General features: G+C 43.1%; 1 protein-coding gene across 1 annotated transcript in view; it reads right to left on the minus strand.

The window, feature by feature from the left end:
- cd276 (CD276 molecule) overlaps positions 1-23,065 on the minus strand; it is a 59,475-nt gene that overhangs the window by 29,071 nt on the left and 7,339 nt on the right. The window contains exons 3-4 of the mRNA XM_070907621.1: positions 15,168-15,518; positions 12,894-13,190 (exon numbers count right to left, since the gene is read on the minus strand). Coding sequence (XP_070763722.1) covers positions 12,894-13,190; positions 15,168-15,518 — 648 coding nt within the window. The remainder of the gene's footprint in view (positions 1-12,893; positions 13,191-15,167; positions 15,519-23,065) is intronic.

Genomic DNA, 23,065 nt, shown 5'->3' on the forward strand with positions numbered 1-23,065 from the left:
TGTGAGATGCTGAGAATGTGTCGGAGAGAATCACTAGTGACAGCTATCAGTACCAAAACAGGCTGGCTAGTTGATAATGCCAAGTAGACGAGCTAAGAGCAGAGTGACGAGGACAAATAGGTATTAAAGGACTAAAGAACCATTTAAAACAAGGCGTATATGCATTGATCCTGCTAAACAAACCCAGACTTAATTGTTCACCTGAGCTACATCTGGTTCCTTTTAAAGTACTATTAATACATTTGCAGCCACTTGGGGCATTGCAATAAGCTGTAAACACGACATTGACTTAATATCATCTAAACAAGCTGTTACATTAGACATAGAGCAACACTGGCATTCTTTTGAAGTTGTGTTTCTGACAACTTGGACAAATATAAGCTCAATATTCAGTCTCCTTTTAGCTCTGCTTTGGACTCCACCAACTCCTGGAAGAAATGTATTGCTCTTTAGTTGCTAATTGCTCAACTGGTCACTGGTCACACTGTCAGCCTGCCATTTGGTGCAAGTCAAGTATATTACATTGGGTTTATCAGAGCTTTTTTCGCTGAAAAGAGCTGCCTGGATAACGGCAGTGAGACTGAACCACACTGTAGAGATGTGGGCCGTAAAACCTAACAAAAAGAGCTGAAAGATGTGCTCTCTGGAGCTGAGGGTAATATAGTCTCTGTGGGTTTGTTACTAAAAGCAACTCCTTTCACATTACATTTACTCACTTCATCCATTGTCAATATAAAGGTATTGATTAGTGCAACTTTTAACTGTCATGCTGATCCTGCCTTGTAGCGTTATTTTATCAGTGGGTATTCACATGCTGCCAGTGGGAAATGACTTTATCTAAGTGATAAAGTGCAGAGATAAAAGCATAAATAGGGCTAATTTCACACAGAATACTTCAATGACACATAGTGACAAACAGTAAACAATATTCAGTCCCTATACTATTGCTATGCTAACATGGTGGATGAGCCACAGCTCCAAGGTGCTTGTTCCGATGGCTCATTGCACCAAGAACAAACTGCAGCTTGAAACTGTCTGCAGACGGTCTGTGAAGTGCACACCTATTGCTGAAACAACCCCTGTGTTACATCAGTATAGCGCAAAATGGGTGAGAAATATCATCCAGGATATGAACTTTAACATGACACTTCATGTTAGCATCCATTCAAGTGTTCATTTAAGTCAGGAACACACCCAGTAGTTGCACTAGCTTTTGTAATAGTCTTTCGCATCCGCTTTTTGTCTCTTTAGATCGCGGAGTCTGTAAAGGCATGACTAAGCAGCATCGGCACTTAGTCCTTGTATAAAATAGCCTCATCGCTTGCAAAACTTTGCACAGCCATTGTTGATTCTGTCTGATTTAAAGCATCAATGTTTGTTAATGAGGAAACAAAGCCATAGTTCAAATCAAACAACAGTTGCTGCTTACATGATAACATCTCTGAGAACAAAATGAGAGGATGTAAGCTTAACCCTGTATCACAAAGCAATGCAAGTTCCATCCAAAACATTAAAGGCGGCCTGGGCCTCTTCAAAGAGCGCAAGTTCTTAGTATGCTTCTCCCACTGCAGTATTACTAGAATATATAATGACAGATTTTTTTAAAAGACATGTCTCTGTATGTCTTTGCCTAGGGCTCTCATTATAAAACAGCATTTCTCATTTTCCTCTGCTGCAGTCTTTTGGTGGCTACCGGAGAGACAGATGAATATTCTCAAAGCACTCGAGCTAGGCCGAGCTCAGACTTTGGAGCAGGTCAGCTCATTCGTGTTAGCTGTTCCCATCCCAAGAGCAAAGCAAAAACCTCTTCACGTGATTACACTATAATTTGCTTAGTTTGAATGCAAATTAATACAAACACTGTACAAACCACACAGTTGTTTCAGGGAGGTCAGAGGTCAGGTTTAGCTAGTGAATAACGCCCTTGGTGCCAGCAGGGATACAGTGTCTTATTGGAGGACATTTCACAGGGCAGATCCTCTACCAACAGGAGGCTTCAAATTCTTTCCCTGTCATCACCCTTCTACTTTAAATAAAAATGTGGAATTCATTAAGAGTATTTCTAAGAAAATGATGTGCATGTTGGTGGGAGAGGAAAACAAACAAAGTAAAGTCTGAAACCACAAATATGGTTCATAACATACAATGCAAATGTATAATCCTTTTATTAAATCTAACTTCAACTTTTACAGTCTAATTAGTACCCTTATCAGACATTTAGCTGGAAGGACAGCTTTGTTTCACATTGACATTTTTGCATTACCTTAACTCACTGCTATCTTAAATAAATGACTGCAGTCTGAAAGCTAGCACCGAGAACCAATGTGATATAACATGATTAAGGAGAGCCATTTCAAAGATTTTAGGCTTTTAAACACTGAAACATCTTCACAACGCCCATTAAGGGCTCAGCTGGATCAATACAAATAGCCCTCTTAGAAAAATCTAGTCATTTATTGAGTTTAAATCATAAAACAGTTTTTCCCTCCCTTTGGACTGAGTGAGTTTGAAGTTCTTATAAAATACCTTGTAACCCAAAATCCCCACTCAAATTGGTAAAAGTATCATTATTTATTACATTAAAATGTAACATTTACATCCTTTTTTTTATTGCAGTCATTTAACAAAAGCAAAAAGCTACTTGGGGCTGTGCTTTGACAGTTCTTTTAGAAGAGTCCCTAACAATGCCTCTAAGCTGTTCCAAAATCACTGTCAAGTACAGCTTCTCGTGGCTTATTGCTTAAATATACTTTGTCTCCTTCCAGCACTTTTAAAATATGATATCTTGGACAGACTCTGTAAATCTCTCTCTCTCTCAAAGGAATATAGCTAATCACAGTCTCACAACTTGTGTGTAGCTAAGTTATTTAGCCTGAGAAAATGCTCAGCTGCTGTCTGAGAAAGGAGTCAGGGACAATATGTTCATACTGTACCAATGTCCCACAAGGGTAGCATTCTCTACAAAACTAATACATTATGACTAAAACAGGGCTAGCTAATGCACAAATAATGACGTTTATTCTCTCATTTACAATAAGATATCTTCACTGAGGGCTTAGAGCCCTGTAAGCAGGTTCTGAAAAAGTCTAAATGAGAGACAAAACAAAAGATTAAACCTGACATTGATCAACATTTAAGCATCAAAATGTCAACCACTGCTATGAACAGCATGCGTGCTAAGCAAGCATTTTCTGGGTAAGTAAAAACTGACTCTCTCACTTGGGCCATGACTTGGAGACAATTTTCTTCCAACAGAACAATGGCTGCATGGATAAACCATAATCACAAGCTTTCAAACAGGCTGATGGGCTGTGGTTTAAAACAGCCCACTATCATTGGTGCAGGGCTTGATAATAATTGCAGGTAAACCACCAGGCTGTTCTAAGGGGCTTTAGATGTACCAGTATACTTTCACTGTCCAAACTACTTCTAAACACTGAGAAGCAATTAACTATGTCACATTTACTATATGTGATGGCTAATGTGTCAAATGCATACTATACACCCATCTTAATAGCACACATACTGCATAATGGGTGATCATTACTTCTCCCAGCAATTAGTTCTTGACACTCTGTATTGTTCTTTTTTTAGCTACACTATAGCCCCCTACTGCATCGAAATGACAGGGAGACCTTGAAGCAAGAGTTTGCCCTCTTTTTCTCCTTTTTATCATATTTTGACACCATTATGATGCACAGTACTGCCGTCTTTGAAGCTTTCTGCCCCACACTTTAAAATGTATGATAAATAACAAGAAAATACTGGGAGAGACATTATTTAAGACATTCTTGTAAATCAATGGCAGATTTACAATGTGCAGGATTACAACTTGAATCCTATTTTACTCTGTAACCTTGACAGTTTCCTTTCCTGCTTTGGAGTACCGGCACTAATTCTTCTTGTGGCGCACAATACAAAACAGGACACACTTACTTTCATCTCTGGATGTAAGTCATCACTCTGCTGAAGCAGCACATATTTCAAACCTATAGCCAGTTACATCATCGCGCCCACAATGTCATCACATTAAGTCACGTGGTTTCACCGATGCAGTGAAATATTGAAATCCAAGGACATCAGTTGTCTGTCAGCCTAGTGTGTCATTTAGCAGGTGTTTGCACAACCTGCAACAACACATTCAATTTGTGGGAAACGAGATATATCATTGAAAATGAGACATCCTACAGTACATAGTGCAAACCTGTGTAATACATGTGTGTGCCAATTCTAAACATTTAAACATGTTTCACTGATATTTATGATGTATTTGAGAAATAGTTTGACATTTTAGGAAATAGGTTTATTCGCCTTTTTTTTTCGCTGTGAGTTAGATGAGAAAATCAATACCACTCTCATGTCTGTCTATTAAGAATAAAGCTAAAGACAGCAGTTAGCTTAGCTTAGCACAAGCTAATCTGCAAAGCTAACTGTATATTTAACTGACATATATCGGAGTGGTATCGATCTTTTCATCCAACACTAATAAGCGCATTTGCCAAATTGTTTCTACACCCTTTCCAAACATCAGTCTTCAGCTCGGTTGAACTGAATTTCTTGGCTCCACAACACAGCCGTAGTCCTCTGAAACACTCGTAGCAGTGTAACCCTGTTTGGATTGCTTAACCCCTCTAACAACCACATCAGGAAAACGACCCGACATTACAAATGGCATCACTCTTCATCTGGTAGAGTAAGTGGCTGAAAGCATCGAGACAGATACATTATAGATATGACAGACTCTTGCGGTGTGGGTCACTGAGCTGTCTCTGTCGTTGACGGAGAGTTGCACTTACTGCGGCAACACACGCGAGGAGGGCAAGTGATGAAATTAAACACAGTTGACAATATTAATAAGGTAAGAAGAGCGAGTTTGTTTCCTCGTGGACAGTTTGTCTGTAATGAGCAGCAAGTTGTCAGGCTCTGGGGAGACAGGCGTGGCCACAGAGTCCGAGCCAGCGGGAAGATATTAATGCAACCTGAAGGGGATGTGAGTCATAGCAAACTGCTGTCCATTCAAACTGGTATCATAAGGAGCACCGCGGCAGCATGGCTTAATCACAGTCATTACTGTGAAATTTGACACTGGGGTTGAAATAAAGGGCTCTGTAATAGGTGTGTTTCTTATCAGGCAGTGAGTCAGTGGTTGCTTACGTATTTTCAAGTCAAGCTGTCAGTACAGAGGAAGGTGAGCGAGTCGAGCACTATACGCCTGCTCGAAACTCCTCTCCTCTGGGACACAGCCACACTCGGTCCGTTCTAAACTTCCATTTCACACTAGGTAATCAATTACTGGTCTCTAGAGCTATCGAAGAAAAGAGCTACCTATCCTGAGAATAAGCTAAATCTCTCAACGCCTCCTAATTGAAAACACATTATAGCGCTAGACAATGCTCTTTGTGTGTAGCCAGCCACTAATTTGGACTGTTTGCATGCACAGAACAAAGCAATTTACTGAGGTTGCAAACATCCTTTGCAGGACAATAATTCATGGTGTTATCAGGTGCAGAGTTTAAACATCAAATAAACGGGCTGAATAACTAAATAACCAAACTTTGAAGGTGTGCCCAGCCGTTTGTTGGTGGCTATTCTCGCAGTGACTCTGAAAAAGCTGAAACTAATATGATTTCATATCGTGAAGCCAAGACTGATGCCAGACCTCCCGAAACCAATCCCTCTTACAGGATTTAGCGGGAGCTGTGTGAAATGTACACTGCAGGGCCCCACCGGTCCCAATGATAGTCCTTGCAGTGAGTCCAAATCAAAATGAACCCGATCAATAACAAAAGAGGGCTTTTGTACGTTTACTGCTGTCATAAATACAGTGTCCTGAAAAGGAAAGCGAGGGAGGACAGAGAGAGACAGGTTTCCAGCAGGCCGGGGACGGGCATAAAGATGTCAGAGAGTTGTTTGTGAGTGGGTGGCAGTGGGTTACATCACACTGCCATGATTCGATGGTCTTGGAGCAAAGATAGACCCTCTTTTTGATGCATGTTGACATGCAGAAAACAGGAATAAACTCAAAGTATATGCATGTGACAGACACAAAAGCAACACTTACTGTGTATATAAATGCACATGCATATATCCCTACACACACAGACAGACTGATGACCTTTTCTTACGGAACAAATGCTATAGCAACGTGGCTTTTAATTGTGGCAAAGAAAAGCATTTTGACGCCCCAACCAGTGCAAAAAAAATGTTAAAAAGCCAGGAAGAGAGAGAGGGGACTAGAATAAAGGGATAATAAATCCCAGCACAAAAGAGAGGAGCTCATTTTATCTTTCTGATTGTAGCGCTCTAAAAGAGCGCGCAGACCAGAAACTGCCCATGACTGAATCCAACCCAACAATCCCTCAGAGTGGGTAACAGTAAGACTGGGAGCATGACAAATAACATTGCCTGGGTCATAATACAAGGATAAAAATTTCTATACTGAAGCCCCAAAAGAGGACGTTCAAACGTCTTAGAGCACTGACAGCGGCAAGTGGCCCGAGTTAATAATCCTGATAGGAATTAATGTGCTTACAATGGTGCCATTGCTGCCTACCTGAATTTATTTTAGATTGCCTACATTACTTCATCTGTCTATTCGGTTGTTTTTCCTGGCTGGGTTCCTGATAAGACAGAGCACGCATTCAGCAAGAGAAAGAAGGCCTATTTGTGCACTGGACACTAATTAATACAGTGCTCCATCGGGAAAGTTGCCTGCTTGCTCCTCTACTGACAACAGATTCATTTATACTGCTGTTTTCTGCTTCTCCGAGGGCCCTGCTAATTGCATTTAAATTAGTCCTTGTTCAGTTGTGAACAAGGACCAGCACAGGGGTTTGTTATAGAAGCTGGAAGCAAAAACATGATTTTGGGCAACATATTACCCCAGAGTTGATCGACAGAACTTTTCATAGATCCTACCAGAGGAAGACACAAACATGCATGTAAATATATTTCATGAATAACTGCAATTACTGTGATTTCACAACAGTTACTCTAATGAGAGAACCTTTGAACCAGTAGATCACTGCATCTTTCTATTTGGCCCTTTGGCAATGCTTGTACAGCTATGCTTTTACTCCAATTTAAGACACAAAATGTTTCAAGCTGCCACACGATATTTTCATAGATTCTGGGGAAAAGAATAATGTATATGGCGATATTCAGAGAAAACAGTCGTTGAGGGACTTCTTAGAAACAATAGAGGAATGAGCGCTTTATGGCTCGAGTAAGCGTGGCAGGTAGCTATTTAGATGGCAACGTGAAGTCAGGATTAAGGTCTGAAGACATAATAACATAGTCAGGAAAAAGGGGGCAAGAACCAAGCTGGCACACATCTAATGAAGACAAGAAAGTGCTAAGTGTAATGAATAGCTGAATGCTTTCATGCAGACCACCTACCATTAGCACCTGTGTTAGATTCCATCTTCACAGGAAAGGTCAATGTTTATATAGCAATTAAAGATGTTTTTTAACCTTGATTTACCCAGTGAAGGTTGGTTTAGCATGCACATGCTTTGCAATCATACAGTAACAAACATTCCCCTCGGGGGAATGTGCCCCACAAAAACAGTGTTATACCTGGAGTAGAATAAGTCGGCTTAGAAAATACTCTCTGGAAGAAACTGAAAGGTCTGAAGGAAAATGGAAGGATCTGTCAGAAAACTGAGGAAATGTTAGAATGTGGTCTAGAAGACATGGAAGAAAAGTGCAGTGTTATTCTCATCGACCATGTTTATTCCATGTTTATTCCTACACAATGGCCTTTCATAAAGTTGATCAAGTTGGGCAATCCTTTAGAGGGTGTGGACTCACTAGATTCAGAGGCGATTAATACTAACAGCAAAGCAGGGCAGGGTGAGGGTCCATGACAGTTGGTTAAAAAAAACATTTGACAAACAGTGTTGTTGACACACAGGGTTGTTGATGGACAGCAACTAAGACATGACCCAGCCACAATCCAGTTGTGCCGTCAATAGGTAAGAAAAAATACGCCAACAGCAGCTTAGATTTGCATATAGACACAACACTGATTCCTATAAGGCGTTACATTTCGTTCATGTACTTAGGTGTTTCTTCAACATCTATTAAGTGCCACCTGCTTACTGACAGTTGTGTTCCTACCACATAATAGAAAACAGAGGGGCTGGCAAGCTTAGGTGTCGTTATTTCATGGGTCCCTTTGTGGTGATGGCAAATGGCCAAACACACTGTCAGTCGGTACCAAAACCATCACACCCCCTGAGGAACACTAATGTGGGAGACACTATCACTGCTTTCTTTTTTGTAATTACAGTTTTGACGAGATAAGTGCACAAGCCAAAACAAACACCACACGAGGACAGTATATACTGACTTCTTAGCAAAAGTGCATTTCAATTTCAGTTCAACTTTCAACTATAAACCTGGATGTGATTTGTTTGTGAAAATGAAATATACTTATTTTGGAAAATGATTTAGCTCTGGACTGGTGGCTATTTCTCCTATTTCTTCATTGTCTTCTGGGCTACAAAATATAAAAGAACCTTTAGGAAATTTGAACTTTCTAAAATCGTCATACACTATGTGTGTGGAATGTGTGAGGAAACCAGTGGATGGAAGGACTCCCACGCTAGCATGTGGAAAGCAAGCCAATGCCACACAGACAGGACTGAGACTGGGAAGGAAATCTGGGATCCTCTTTCTGTTGCTGTGAAGCAACAGTGCAAACCACTGAGCCACTGCGTTGCCAAGTGAAAGCCAGAGAATGCCAGCTAGATAGTAAAATTCAGCAAAAAGTCTTCCACACCACGTGGGGTGATCTCCCTCCTCGTCAGCGAGTCCATCTCCTCCCTGTCAGGCCATAGTGCCACAACTCTGAGCTCAGCAAACGTTTTCGTCTCCATCTTGCTTTCTGTCATCCACTTCTCACCCCTCCTAACCCTGTCTCCCTAGCTCCCTCTCTCTATCTCCCTGCCTCATCTCTCTGTCTCCTTCCTTTCCCCACTCTATATATCTCCATCCGCACACCGTTCCCTGTAAATGCTGTGCCAGCAGAGTGATGCCGGGGAAATGGCGCCATCCTCATTGAGAAAGCAAGCAGACGGAGTGGGGGTGGAGCTGGGGGGGTGTTCAGTGACAGGCCCTGAAACCCAGCCATCAGACAACACAGTGCAGCAATCACACAGCTCCAGTAGATGGGAAACATAGCTAAAGCTCCACATTCAGAGAAGGATCAGTAAAAAAATTATAGGATATAGAGTCTTGATCCCCAAAAACTCCAAAAACATTATTCTTTTTTTGAGGAGAACAAAGTGGTCAGCATAGGCTGGGAGTACGAGACAGTGCAAGCCATCAAGACAGGTGGAGGAGGGGGGAGGGGGAGGGAATTGGTACACAAGCACGCTGGCCAGGCAAGCAGACAGGCCACGGTTCATTTGAGGACTGAAGCTGCTCCTTTCCATCATTCAGCTGTTCATTAATACCAGCTGTTCCTATGGGTCTCCCCACAACTAAGCCTTGCTGCAGTCTGCAAAATCTATCAATATCCCAGCAACACGAAGACACTGCTTGTTCCAGAGCTCGGCTTAAAAGCTGACCAGCACTCCACAGGGCGTGTTTACAAAAATAACCGCCTCTGAGATGCCTGATAATGGTGTGTATGTGCCGTGTGCATATGTTATTGACAGTCTGGATGTTTCTGGTGAGGTAGTTAAATTGGTGGTGACTATAAAAAGACGTACGATTAACATGGATGACTTAACACAGACTCTCAAAGTGTAGCTCATGCCGGCCCACATAGCGCTCTGCTCAATGCGGGTAAAGGGTTCATTTTCTCAAAATTAACCTTGTCAAACTCCTGTTCTGCCTGGGGGAGATTTGTATTACTATTGCAATTTTTCAATCAGAGATTGGGGAGAGTGTGAAATTTTAACATGCTTGTTCACTCTCGACCTCCCCCCATCTTTCTCTCTCTCTCTTTCTGACTCCCATTCCTTACTCTGTTTTTTTTCCCCCGCTCTCATCGTCCATTTAGAATTTTAAGCAGATTTTACCCATTCTTATAATAGGATTCTCCACTTCCTGAGTGTGGTTTGCTGTGTGCTGTGTTTTGTAAGTGTATACAGCAAGCGTGTTCGCTATATCAACTCAAGCTCGGCACACTCTGCTACTCCACCAGAAGAGTTCTGCTGGGTCAAAATTAATTACAGAAGCTGTTAAGCACACACCAGCTGTTGTAAACAAATGCAAATACATTTTCATTTCAAACAAGTTCCCCTTGTATCGCGGCACACAAAATACTGTAAATCTTCTGTGTGTTTACTAACAACTTGGGCCATCATCAAGCTGTGCTGGCGATCCTACAGAGAAATTACTCTCATTCATGTGCACCCAATTACTGAAAATCATGATCACCACTGTTAATTAAGGGTTTTCCCCAGTTTATTTGTGGAAAACAGTTGCTCCTTTTGCCGTCCCTCTTTCAGTCTTTACTTCATCCCACTTCAATAACTCCATTGCTCTTTGGCCATACCTCTCTTTTTCAGTCTGTTTTGCTCTGACGACTTTCTTTGACTGGGTCTGTTCAGATTGATTCCTTTATTTTTTCGAGTTTGGGGAACAGCAGGACAATTACACTCTGACTAAAGGAAATGACAATCAAAGCCTATAAAGACTACTCTAAATCTAAAATTGTGGAAAATGCCCTTCATAATTTACCACAGATCAAGGTGACATCTTCAAATATTAAAGCGTTAAAATTATGGTCACAACATCCCACTGCCTGTGAACACAGCACATGTATGTTAGTGAAAATATGATCAATACAGGTTGCAGTATTAACTCCCTCCATGGTTGTAGAAATTCTTGGCTGAGTCACAACCTGGGTAAGATTGCAAACATCTGCCATAAAAATCAGCTTTGTACATTGCAGACAATTCTTTTTTTATTATTCTATGTAGTCCTGCTTGGTAAACACTCCATCCATTTCCTACTTTAAATTCATTATGTCTTTTCCAAATTACTTTATCTTTGTTTCAGTGTCCTTGTATCCCTTTCTCATCTCTTCAAACTTGTCTTGGATGAATTCCAAGCCGGTACATCTCTAATAGCACCATCCAGTCTTGAAGCCAAGTTTTGTTCATTTCATTCTCTCAAGTCACACTCAAATAAGAAGATTGTGGGTGACGAAGCTAGATAACTTGTGTAAATGCAGTCCACAAATTCTCCTAATACAGATGGTGAAACCGAGCACTAAATATGATTGTTTTTGAGAGACTGCACCATGAAGAAAATTACAAGCATTCTCAAAGCCGGCCACTGAACCTGGTACGCCTGCTGCCTCAAGCCATTGCATCTGAAGCAGGATCCGGTCCTGGCGATAGCCCTATAAGCAATAATACAAACCTAATCAAGGACCATTCTGGGCTACACAATCAGGGATTGATAAAGCAATGCAAGATGTTTCTCATCAAAATTAAACAGTACAGTTAAGTTCTGAAAAGTCTCTATGCAGTCACATTACAGGAGCCAGTGTCCTGGTCACCCTGACCAGGACAAGATGTACGGTAGGAACGCCTGTTCTCCACAGAACACAGCAGGGCATCCATGCTGACAAGTAGTCTTAACTGCTTGTCGCTACTTCCTATGCGAAAGAGAAATGACAGAAGCATTGGACTATGATGACTATAATTATTGCATCTCTGAAGACCAAGCCTCCTTGTCTTGCTCTGTGAAGCCATCTAATAGTAAGATGATTCAAGTTTTTCTGGCTACGCCACTGATGTTGAAATGTCATGAAATGTCAAAGGTTCAACCATCAGGGAACCAACCTGTAGAGTTAAAAGGTTTGGTTTAAAATGTATGGCTTTAAACTCTTTGGGACTGAAGAAGAGAAAAATTGGAAATGTCATTGTCACTGTTTCACACTGACAGGCCAATCTAAATTACCAATCCAGATGACTCAATCAACCTTTTTTTTTTTTCCAAAATGAGAGTCTCCTTTGTAGAGGGGAAATAGAGGAGACAAAAAAAACTGACATCAAAGGTAATAAAACTATCAAACTACCAAACCTGAAATAGGGCATCAATCCAGCAAAGGTCGAAGGCTAATAATAGCAGCCACAGACTATTCGAACACTGCTTCCTTACCGTCGTATTTCATTCTCACCATGTGTTTAATACCTTTCCACTCCCCCAATGGTCCCGCTGACTGGTTATCTGTGCTGTTTTGAAAGAGGCCAACCAAACTGTTAGAAAGGCCACCCTCCCTGAGCTGTCCAGCAAGCCTGCCTGCCAATCGGCCATCCTGTTTCCAGACAGCACAGTCATTTCCCAGCCCAGTGGAGCAGCACTCCCTGACCTCTGCCTCGACCTCCGCCTCAACAGCCCGAGCTCCAGCACCAGCTCCAGCCCAGAGAGCAGGCGCAGGCCACCTCTACTTATTTATGAGCCATTTCACACAGTACTGCTCCCATTAGAGACCCAGCCTTGGCCCACCTTACACGGCACTCTCCTTGCACTTAACACGTAGAGTACACCAGCAGGGCCAGGGGGGCATGGGCGGTGGGTGGTGGTGGTGGGCGGGCTGAAGAGACCATTAGACCTATCACATAGGTACTGTCACACACCCAGCTCAAGATTACATCAAACAGTCAGAGAAAGGCAAACATATGCAAAAACAGCTGCTATTTGTTGGAGCTGAACTGTTACTCTTAGCAGGAAACAGGGAGACTTACAAAGACAATGCAAAAAGTTGAATCTCCACAGCATAACATTTGACTGATGGATTGACGCATGACTGAAAACATGATTAGTCTGAGCTGGTAACTTCCTGACACCACAGGAAGCTAGTGAATATTAGCTTGTTTACTTTGCACCAGAATGGAGGAGAGAGAGGAATAAAGAGCCACACCCACCTGTGATTGTGACATAGGCGTAGCCCTCCTCTCCCAGTAGTGGATTGATCAGTCGGCAGCTGTAGGTGCTGTTGGGCTCCAGCACAACTGTCAGCACGCTGGTCAAAGTGAACAGCCCCTCCTCATTGGCCACCACTGAAGTGGTGAAATTGTCCGTCAGGTTGCGGCCGCCCCCATCCTGCCATATCACCCCGGCTTGAGGATAACCACCGTAGGCCTCACAAGTCAGGGCCACCTCATCACCTGGCCGCAGGTTGGATTCAGGCTCCAAAGTAACTACAGGCTTAGAGTAGGGGGCTGAAACCAAGAGGACACAGAAAGAGGAGGAGGGTAGGGGTGAGGATTGAGGGTGGGAGGGAGGAGAAAAAGAGGTATGGGGTGGGTGAGGATGGGGAGCAGCAAACACATACTGACTTTAGTTAGATTCTCTGCAGTGAGAGTCACCCTGGGAACTGTTTGACATGATTCCCATTAAATTCTTAATTATATTTAGGGAGCTTAGCACAACACAGTGCTTAAGATCACACCGACACAGACAGCATCTGTGGCACATCCTGATGCTGCATCCCTACACTCTAACGCCGCTCTCTCTAGAGTGCCAAAGCACTGAGCCATTCCCAGAAAGGAAATACGGTGTAAATACGGGAGGCGGAGGTGGGCAGGCCTGGGAGAAAACTGGCAGGCTCAGAGATTTGGGACGACTCAGCCTGTGGCATGGAAAAGAGCGTAGAGGGGTGGAGGTGAGGGGTGAACCATCAGCCTCGGCTGAAATCACGCTTCTCCAATCCCTTGAGCTAAAACACGAGTTACAGAGGTGGTGGAGAAAGAGGCTGCTGTATTCCCAGAGCCAATCATTGCACAGCAAACAATGGGGTGGAGCTATGGGTGAGATGAAAAAAGTTTGAAAAGTGGACTCAACACAAAGACAGGTTTAGCGTGGTACACACTAACTTCCCCAGCTGTCCATTTGACTGACAGGCAGATTTCCATTGAGGGCTCCTTTCATTTTCTTCCAGCACAGCATGAAGGAAGTCTCCAATGTTAACTGTAAATGCTAGCTAAAAATAGAACATCTATAAATCTAATGCATAAAATGGAACCAATTTGTCACTGTTGGAGACATTGTTTTCCCTCACCCCAGCCAGGAGGAAAAAAATGTTATTCATTAACACTGCCTAATGCACATCCATCCTCGGAGAATACAGGAACAATCCCACAACAGATATAGAAATGGGAGACGAAGGGAAAAGCACACAGTATCATTATAAATAAATAAAAGGCTCTCAGCTGTGAAGGTGGGCGATGTAGTCACACAGCAGAGAAGATGTTGGTGGTGGCTGATTGACCATAACAACAGCTAATAATCAAAGTCAGCAGATATTGACCATGACAGAGACCACAATCAGCATTTATTGACCAAAAGCACTGCTCAGCATCCCTGAGGAACCTGTTTATCACCTGTTTACGTCTTGTGAGGAGAAATGATCATAATTCACCTTCTCCAGAGGTAACTGTACAATACATTTTATTGCATACTATTAGTGTGTTGAGGTCAACTCACTTCCAATACAATCAATTCAAAGTGTAAAGTGAAACTATGATGCAGACATTAGCTACTGAAACAGCATTTATCCATTATCTAGTCGATGTATTGAACATACTGTACAGAATGAATAGTTAAAACAACATTTATTTTTCATTTGTTTAGTTCTTGGGACCCTTATAATTATCTTACACTCTGACAGACCTGTGTGTGTGTGAAAACAATTATAATATTAGTATAAGGTTTTCTGCTTTGGGGGTGTTTTGTCAAGTCTGAGAAAACTAACCCTGATGATGTCATCAGAGATATCTAAGCTTATAGAAAGCCTGCATTACAAACTGGGTGTGTGGAGTTTTAAAGATATGGGCATTTACCAGTTAGGAGAAGTGTTATAAAATGCTTCAAAAAGCATCTTGAGTGGTGGGACATTGTGAGCTTATGGTTGCATTTTTGTGAAATCTTTACTTGATAAAATGAGAATTAAGTGAATACTGATTATCAGTTAATTAAAGTAAATATTGGTGTTTGTTTAACAGGAACAATACAGATAAAGATTGTTATATAGGGAAAAGCAATGTAATGCATGTTACGGATGTAATGTAGTGTATATAGGGTGTGTAGTTGATGGTTAGGCTAGTGTGTTTTCTGTGTATGTGTATCTACTTTGGTGTCCATGTGTGCGTTCATCTGTTTGTTTCTACATGTGTCATGGACATCACAGCTTGACTCACCGGCCACCTGCAGCAGCAAAGCAGCACTGCCGTAGTCCTGCACCCTGACGAAGCAGGTATAGCTGCCTTCATCAGCCACCACCACCCGGCTCAGCAGGAGCGAAGCATTGCCCAGGCCCAGCTGGGCGGGGAACAGGCTGGTACGGTTGGCGAAGCTCTCCGCTTGGTCCGCCAGCTGGTCGTGTCCCTCCCAGTACCCGTGCACACTGCGTTTGGTGTCTGTCAGCTGCCAGAAGACGCTCAGATCAGACAGGTTGAAGGGGCTGGCGTGGCTGAAGGAGCAGTTGAGTGTGGCATCCCTGCCGTGCAGAGCCACCACTGGCTGCTCCGGGACGAGCACTTCCATCACAGCTACAAGAGAAGATGTGGTACATATGAGTGATGTCAGTAAAAAAAATCCCTGAATTGAAAAAAGAAACAAACACAATATTGTGTTTTTACCCACTTAGAGAGGGGTGTGTTTTGCTGTGTGTTAGAAAATGTCAGGTAAGCTGTCAACCACAGAAAAATATATGACATGCACAAAATCTTCCTTGCAATCATGTTGACTCTGCAGCCTTCACTGTGTCAATCTTATATGCCAAACATCACCCATTTGTCGCCTAGGTAGTCTAAAATAGACAATAAACAGTATTAGTAAATACTATTTGGCCCGGGTCTAGTATAAACATACAGTATTCACTGAATCACAACATTAATTCAGGGTGCTGTGTTCAAATGTGACAGACTGACACCTACTCAAATTTGAATGCCTTTGAAAAAAAATCAATGCAGCATTTTTTAAATATATGCTGTGACTGCCTCAGAAACATCCACTTTGTTTGTGCAGCATGGTAGCACGGAGCGGGTGAGATGGGATGAAGGCGAGAGGGAAGAAGAGGAGGATCTGGAGGTAAGCATTAGGACTTTGTTTGTGTTCCTATAGGCTTTGCCTCCTGGCGATGGCTCAGTGCGCTGAAACTCGGCGATGGAAGCAACAACATCTGTATAGCTTTAGTTAAGTCGTTAGTTAGATCTAAAGAAAAAAAATTGTGTGTGTTGGGCGGGGGGGGGGGGGCAGAACTCTTGAGTGTGTTTTTTGTGGGAATGAAAAGTGACTCCACTTCTTACCAAACGCTTCTTGTCACAGGTTGCTGATATTATCTGTGCATTTGTGCGTATGCGTGTGTGTGTGTGTGTGTGCGTGCGCCTGTGTGTATTGTTTGTCTAGACTAGGCCAAGAGCAAAGAGTACACTGCATAATCATTCAGGATTAGTAGCCATCTCAGGCAGTCCAGAGTACATCCATAGTAGTCAGCATTCTCCATTGATCCCTGTCTGGTCTTATACAACTCTGAGACACTCATCAGCATCACAGGAAAGAAAAAAAAAAGCCAGTCGGCCCCCGGAGCAATACCCTCTACTTTATGCTCAGCCTCTCTAATTGTTAGAATCACAGTGGCATTTTAGCCTCCTCACCCCCTTTTTGAGCTCTGTCTATCACACAGCCAATGATGATGTTGAATCACTTTGCTGCAAAGGAGATTTGCTGCAGAGGTGCAATAATTACTCCCCCCATTAACAACAAACAAGTCTTTCATCTGAGAGGGTTCATATACGGATGGATATTGCTATGTCAAGGCAGACCTATTTTCAATCACATTCAACCATTCCTCGGCAAGGTAGCCTCCCCACATCACCCCCCACAACTTGCTGATCTGTAGGAACAGTGCCACCTACTGGCCATCCTCACAAGTGCAGAGAAGTGGCACAGAAAAATGCACAGATTCCTGAGCAAATACTCTATGCCCCATCTAAACCTGTGTGTTGAGGCCCAAATTGCTAATGAAAAGCCATACACTTTTAGAAACAGGAAACATCATGAAAACTGGAAAACCAAACTGGCTGTTTTGCTATCATAGTACACCATACCTGTGTTACGGGTTCATGGGTTGGCATGACTTTATTTTGAATGAAAATGTTGCTTCACAATTTTGACCTGCAGCAAGTGCCAGTCTCACAACAATTATCTGACCCCCATGGTGAAAATGGCAGAGGGTTTTACTGCAGTTATAAAAGCTCTTCTGGTGCTGTGGGGGGTTTTGCATCACCCCATATTGTGCCCACATTCACTCAGCTACACCATGGCAAACAATACAGAAGAGTTATCAGGGCAAAGCATGACAGCAGCAGGCAGCATTGTGCCGCCATCAGCTGGGATAACCAAGAAAAATTTCTGGAGTGTGTATTTTTTGCTGTCTTTGGAGGTGGCCCAACCTTTGCGGTAATGAATAGGTCGCTGGTGTTTTTTGTAGGAGTGGAGGGTCAGTGACAGCCCTCTCCGAGACGTGAATGTTGAAGGAGGAGGAGAGAGAGCAATTAAATCACTCCCCGAGCAGCCTGGGATGACTCACACCACTGAGTTCATACAGGAAGGGGGAAGGGAAAGAGGGAAGCAGAGAGAAGGAGAGGCCGGTGTCGAGCTCACACTTAAAGATAATATCTGGAAACAAGCCAAGGAAGAGGCTGTGGTGGAGCCTCACGCACTAATCCCTCAACACGGACCAAAGCCATGTCAGAGAGGAGAGAGGGATAGAAACTCCCCCTTCTCACTCTACATCTCTGCCTCGCTCCTCCTCTTTCACTCACTGCTTCTTAAACCGGTGACCTACCACCCGCTCCAAGGCCCTGAGAGGACGCAGCTCTACACAGGGACCTTGTGTAGAGACACTGACCGGCGCCTGGAAAGACAACGCAGCAGGAGCATTTTGCATTGCATAGAGGGGAGGGGATTGGACAGGAGAGGAGGGCAAGCCAGGCCGGCTGACGTCACAGAAAGCGCACGTGATGTCCTATTCGTCAGAGGTGAAACACCACGAGCCGAAGCGAATCACTGCTCACTGGGCTGTTTTTGATCTGCTCCTGTTTACAACAAACAGCATGTTCTGTACAGTGGCGGCCTGTTTGATCGCCTCTCCTTAGGTCTGCTCTCCACATGAAAAAACATGCAATCTCTGAAGAGACAAGCGTAAGTAGTAGAGGTTAAAGATTATAACACATGTGGTCTTTGGTGAGGGAAGCCGGGCTGCACCTTGTAGCTAGGCCCCGTGGTGTCTTCTCAGGAAGTGAGTGGGGATCTCGCCTCTCCTTTCTCCCTCTCGATAAAGAGATGCTCAGAAGCCATAGAGGGCAGGCTGGGAGACGTCAGACTGTGGGGGATTTACACACTGCACTTTGTGTTTATGGGCCTCAGCTCTATTTGAGTGCCTGCGAGACAGAGACGGGCACTTTCACAGCCGACATGAAATAAACTCATTACAGCCTTTCGCGAGGGCTGGCAACGGGCCCTGCGTAGCAGCGAGGCACAGGGACGGCTAGAAAAGGCTGCAAGTGATCTTCACACTGCTCTCCACTCTGCTTTCAAGACTACCCTACCACCTCGTCACTATCAACACCTCCTGCCATCATGCTTTTTTCCTCAGGTGTGCAAGGCATGGGTGCTGCTGGATTTGCTTCTGCCATGTTTTTCATATAGTGAACTGATGCTAGCTAGGCACATGAGGTGGAGGCTGAGTGTGAGACAGCGTGGGATGCAAGCAGACAGCAAATAGGAGGATCACAGCTTTTATAGGGAGGGTGCTTGCAGGGTGACGCACAAGGCTGTTGGTAAATAAAATCCGGGGATGTCTCACATCATCCTGGCAGATAGAGACAGGTGAGCGCACACGCTTGCACCCACATGAACTTAAAAATAGTGCGTGTTAATTTGACTGATACATGTTTACAATGTTAGTGTAAACTGAATAGTTACGGTCACTACACAAAGCATGGCACAGTTCAAAGACTAGAAGCATTAGAGTGTCTCTCTAACAAGAACACTCAAACAGTAACCTATAACATTTTAACATTGCATAGCCAGAAAACTGTAATAATATCACTGATAAAGTCTACATTCCATTTAAATGTGAAGTTCCAGGTACCACTGGTATTGTGGCATGGCTTACTGGGACACTGGGACAAAAAAAGTGTAAAGTGTAAAAAGTGAAACAATATTTGTTTTTTTAAACTGGAACTATTTATAGTACTATTTTGAGTGGTTAAAACAAAAAAATATTTGTGTCTTTTTTTTCTTGTATTTTGGGTTTCTGGCAGCTTTATACCTATAGAGTCAGACTAATAGCTTAGTTTCTGCTGAAATCATGCATGCAGGGTTAAGGAGAGTTTAAAAGGTACTAATCAAAGACAAAAATGAATGCATGGAAAATTAAGCAAAATGAACATAGACTCACATCTGCAAGCATCCAGCTAAAGTCTACATTTTTTTTTACTTCTTATCCTGCAGCCCCCAAAGTGAGTCAACAAATGGCTGACCTAGGCATGTGCACACGCTGTTTCAGGCAAACACACGTGTACACAGAGCTAGGGATGACATTCGAGAAGCGGCGCAGAATTAGCTACTGGTTGCTGACAGGTCAGAAAGGAAATACCTATTGTAAATTTTCCTTATAGTGTAGCATAAACACACTAATAATTCCAATATACACAGATTGACAACAATTTCAGTAAGAAAAAATAAATGTGGTGAGCTAGCGGGAAACTATTACAACTATTATGAAATACATCTTGTTAGGACTGAGATAGAAATTGTGCATTTAGCACAAGAGTTTTGGCAAAATTGTGACTGATGGGAACACACTGAGGACACAGATGGACAGCAGAGGTTTTATGGTCCTTCGCTGCTTTGTTTCCACTGTGAAAATACAATTGGAATCCATTAAGTGACATGAAATCAAACTTTCTGAAGTCACATTTCAAGCCTGGGTTTGATACTCAAATTAAACCAATTTCATAGTGAGAACTTGAGAAAAAAAGTGTGAAAGAGCAAAGTTGTGTCTTTCTCAAAGGCTGAAATCATTCTTTTGATCATCCTTAATTTATATCCATGGACACGAGCTCAGCCAGAGCCACGGCATGCTCCAGTGGTAGTGAGTTGTATCAAACTGTTGATCGTTGCAGAATTCTATCAGCTTATCCCTTATGGGACAAAAAGACTCCACATTTTAAAAAAAACGAATCGTGCTGATGCCAGCAATGATCAGTTCTGTGGTTATTTTATTCCTGCAGCCGTTTATTGACTTGACCAGAGAGGAATGCTTTTGCACAAAACCTATTGTGTAGCAGCTGTAACAAGCGATCGGAAGATAGGTATTACAATGGATCCCCTTAGTCTTCCACTGTGCTCTTGGAAAAGGAAACAGGTAAGAGTATTAATTAACATTGGTGTTAATAAGCAGCATCAGTGGTATCAGTATCAATAAAATCCAAATAATATCCAGCCGTACACACGTAAACACACCCTCCCACATGCAATTTCATGCAGAAACGGACACCCAAACGCCAGAGAGCACATTGATATTCCACACCTGTATGACTCCTGACAGCTCCGCTGCAACACACTGTCTGAGGAATTGGACACGAGACACTACAATGGAGACGCTGTTACAAAGCTGCTCGGGAGCAGAGAGGTTCCCATCAGCGTGACCAGCAACAGTCACATACACAAACACACATGTACACAGCGCTAGTACACAGGTGTCCGGGCCCCTGTGCGGTCCCTGACACACACACACACACACACACACACAATAGGCAAACAGACTTCATTCTTCAAATTAGTCATTTCTGCAGCTACCTGCAAGGATTATTTTCACAAAGCACTGACTTTAGATTCCGGTTCATATGTTGATGTTCAACACACATGCACACACATACTTTAACATGCAATTCAATACCAATTTGGGTGTCTTCCAGCTCAATAAGCAATACAGCTTCACTCCAACTTGACTCAGTTCGATACCGCACAAAGATTAGCAACTCGGAGTCTCTCTTTATAAAGGAAACAATGGTGACAGTGAACAGAGCTATTTACACAATCAGTGGAGCCATTTGTTAAACACAGCAAGTACACATGTTTAAAGAGTACGACTAAAACCCTGCGGAAACTCGTGACATGGGAGGAAATATTAATATGATTTCATAAATAAGAAAAATCAAGCAGCAGCACTGGAGGGGCCAATATTGACACAGCAAAGTAAACAGGTGCAATACAAACAGACTGCAATGACAGTAGAGTTTAGTCGGGCCAGAAGACAAGCAGGAGAAATATGCTTTTACAACACTGCCCCCCTCTGTTGGTGAGTGTAACTGCAGATCAATGCATTTTCATTCTGGACATTTTGCACCACCTGAACATCAAAGGATTCTGCTCAAAGGATCTGTGAGCCCTTTCATACCGATTATTCCTATGATATAACCAATCCCTGTAAAAGTCTGAGGGGAAAGCTAGCTTTTGATTTCATGCTGTCAGGAGCAGATGTAGATGTCCATAATACTCCCAATCGAAAAAAAAAAAAAAATTAGCATCTGGAAAACATTAAGGGAGCGATGGGAGTGTGCGCATAGTGAGCATGATTTGGATCAAAATTAGCAATCTGAAAAAAAAAAAAAAAAAGAGTCTGTGTCTTGAGCAGCAGCTTTCAAATGGCCCCTCGGAGGAAGAGGCACAATATGGATGAGATTAAGGGAGACTTAAAGCCTTCTGCGGTGTAAAGGGGTCACTTTCAACATTAAGCTCTGAGCATAATCTCTTCCTTTCCCTTTTTTTTTTTTTGCTCCAGGAACTCATCATGGAGTGTGAGTGCCCTCACTCAGGGAGAGATACAGGTGATGGCAGATTGGGGAGACAAGGACTCTGACTTCCTTATTTTCAGCAATGTCATAAATCAAGATGAGACTCACTATTGTGTTATTTTCTCTATTTTCGCTCTCTTTCTCGCTCCCTATCTTTGCTCCCTCTGTCTTGCTTCCTTCATAGATGTATGCCATCTCATATCCCGTCAATAACCTGTTAATGGGCTCTGGCAGTCAGATAATAGTGCCGGCTGAGGAACAGCGGCAGATAAGGGCGGGCTTCTGGCTTACGAGCATGAGAGACAGAGAGCCTTTTGATGAGCAGGAGGCTGGGGATGGAAAAGGGATGAGCGGGGATGGTGGACAAGAAAGCACCCCAAGGTAGGAGGGTCATGGGGGCAGATCTGACTCGAGTGCAGCTAATTTCTCACAATGGCACGCTACATTGATGTGTACACACACTATGGCCAAGAAGAGGTGATGAGAAAGAGGAAAATTGTTTTTTTTTATGATCCTGCTGGTGAGGCAGGTGTTTTACATCTGCTGTCTCATGAAATGATTTTTTTTGCTCTTTCACAAGTTCGTGTCCTTTGCTGATTCATGGTTTCATGCACCAGGAGAGATGCAGGGTTAAGCAAGGGTCAGTTTGTCGCCAGCTGCGCACTGCCCCGATGACAGAGCCCCTGCACCAGACATCGCCACCGCCACGTCACCGAGGCAACACCCCGGAAGTCAGTGTCTCCCTGCTGTCAGCTGCTGGGTTGCTTCCTCAGCAAGTCACTAGCTGTGATGCTTTCCAAGCACAGATCAGCATCCGTTCAACCCATTCATCACAGCCCACTAGGCACACAGCAGACCCACATATGGCTCCAGGCCTCTCTTCCCCTCCAGAACTGCAATCTCGGCATATTAACCGTATCAATTTTTTAACGATCCCACCAGGCAGAATTTTTAGGACTTGTTGAAATAATCATGAGGTGCTTGTTGGGTAATGCACTCTGTTTCAATGAGCGCACTGTGAGAAAAGAAGAGCTGGGAGACTGTGAGACAGAGGCGAGCCAACAGAGACCAATCATTATGTATGCATTGCGGCGAAGCCAATCTTTGTTGAGCCTGTCCTCGATTGTTTTTAAAAGGATACTTCACTGGACGCAATCAAATTAGCAGGAACATCACTGATATGGGGTAATAACCCTAAATTGAATTTCTGCACAGGCTAAAGTGTCCCC

This window comes from Enoplosus armatus, chromosome 1 (assembly GCF_043641665.1).
Source record: "Enoplosus armatus isolate fEnoArm2 chromosome 1, fEnoArm2.hap1, whole genome shotgun sequence".
NCBI lineage: Eukaryota > Metazoa > Chordata > Actinopteri > Centrarchiformes > Enoplosidae > Enoplosus > Enoplosus armatus.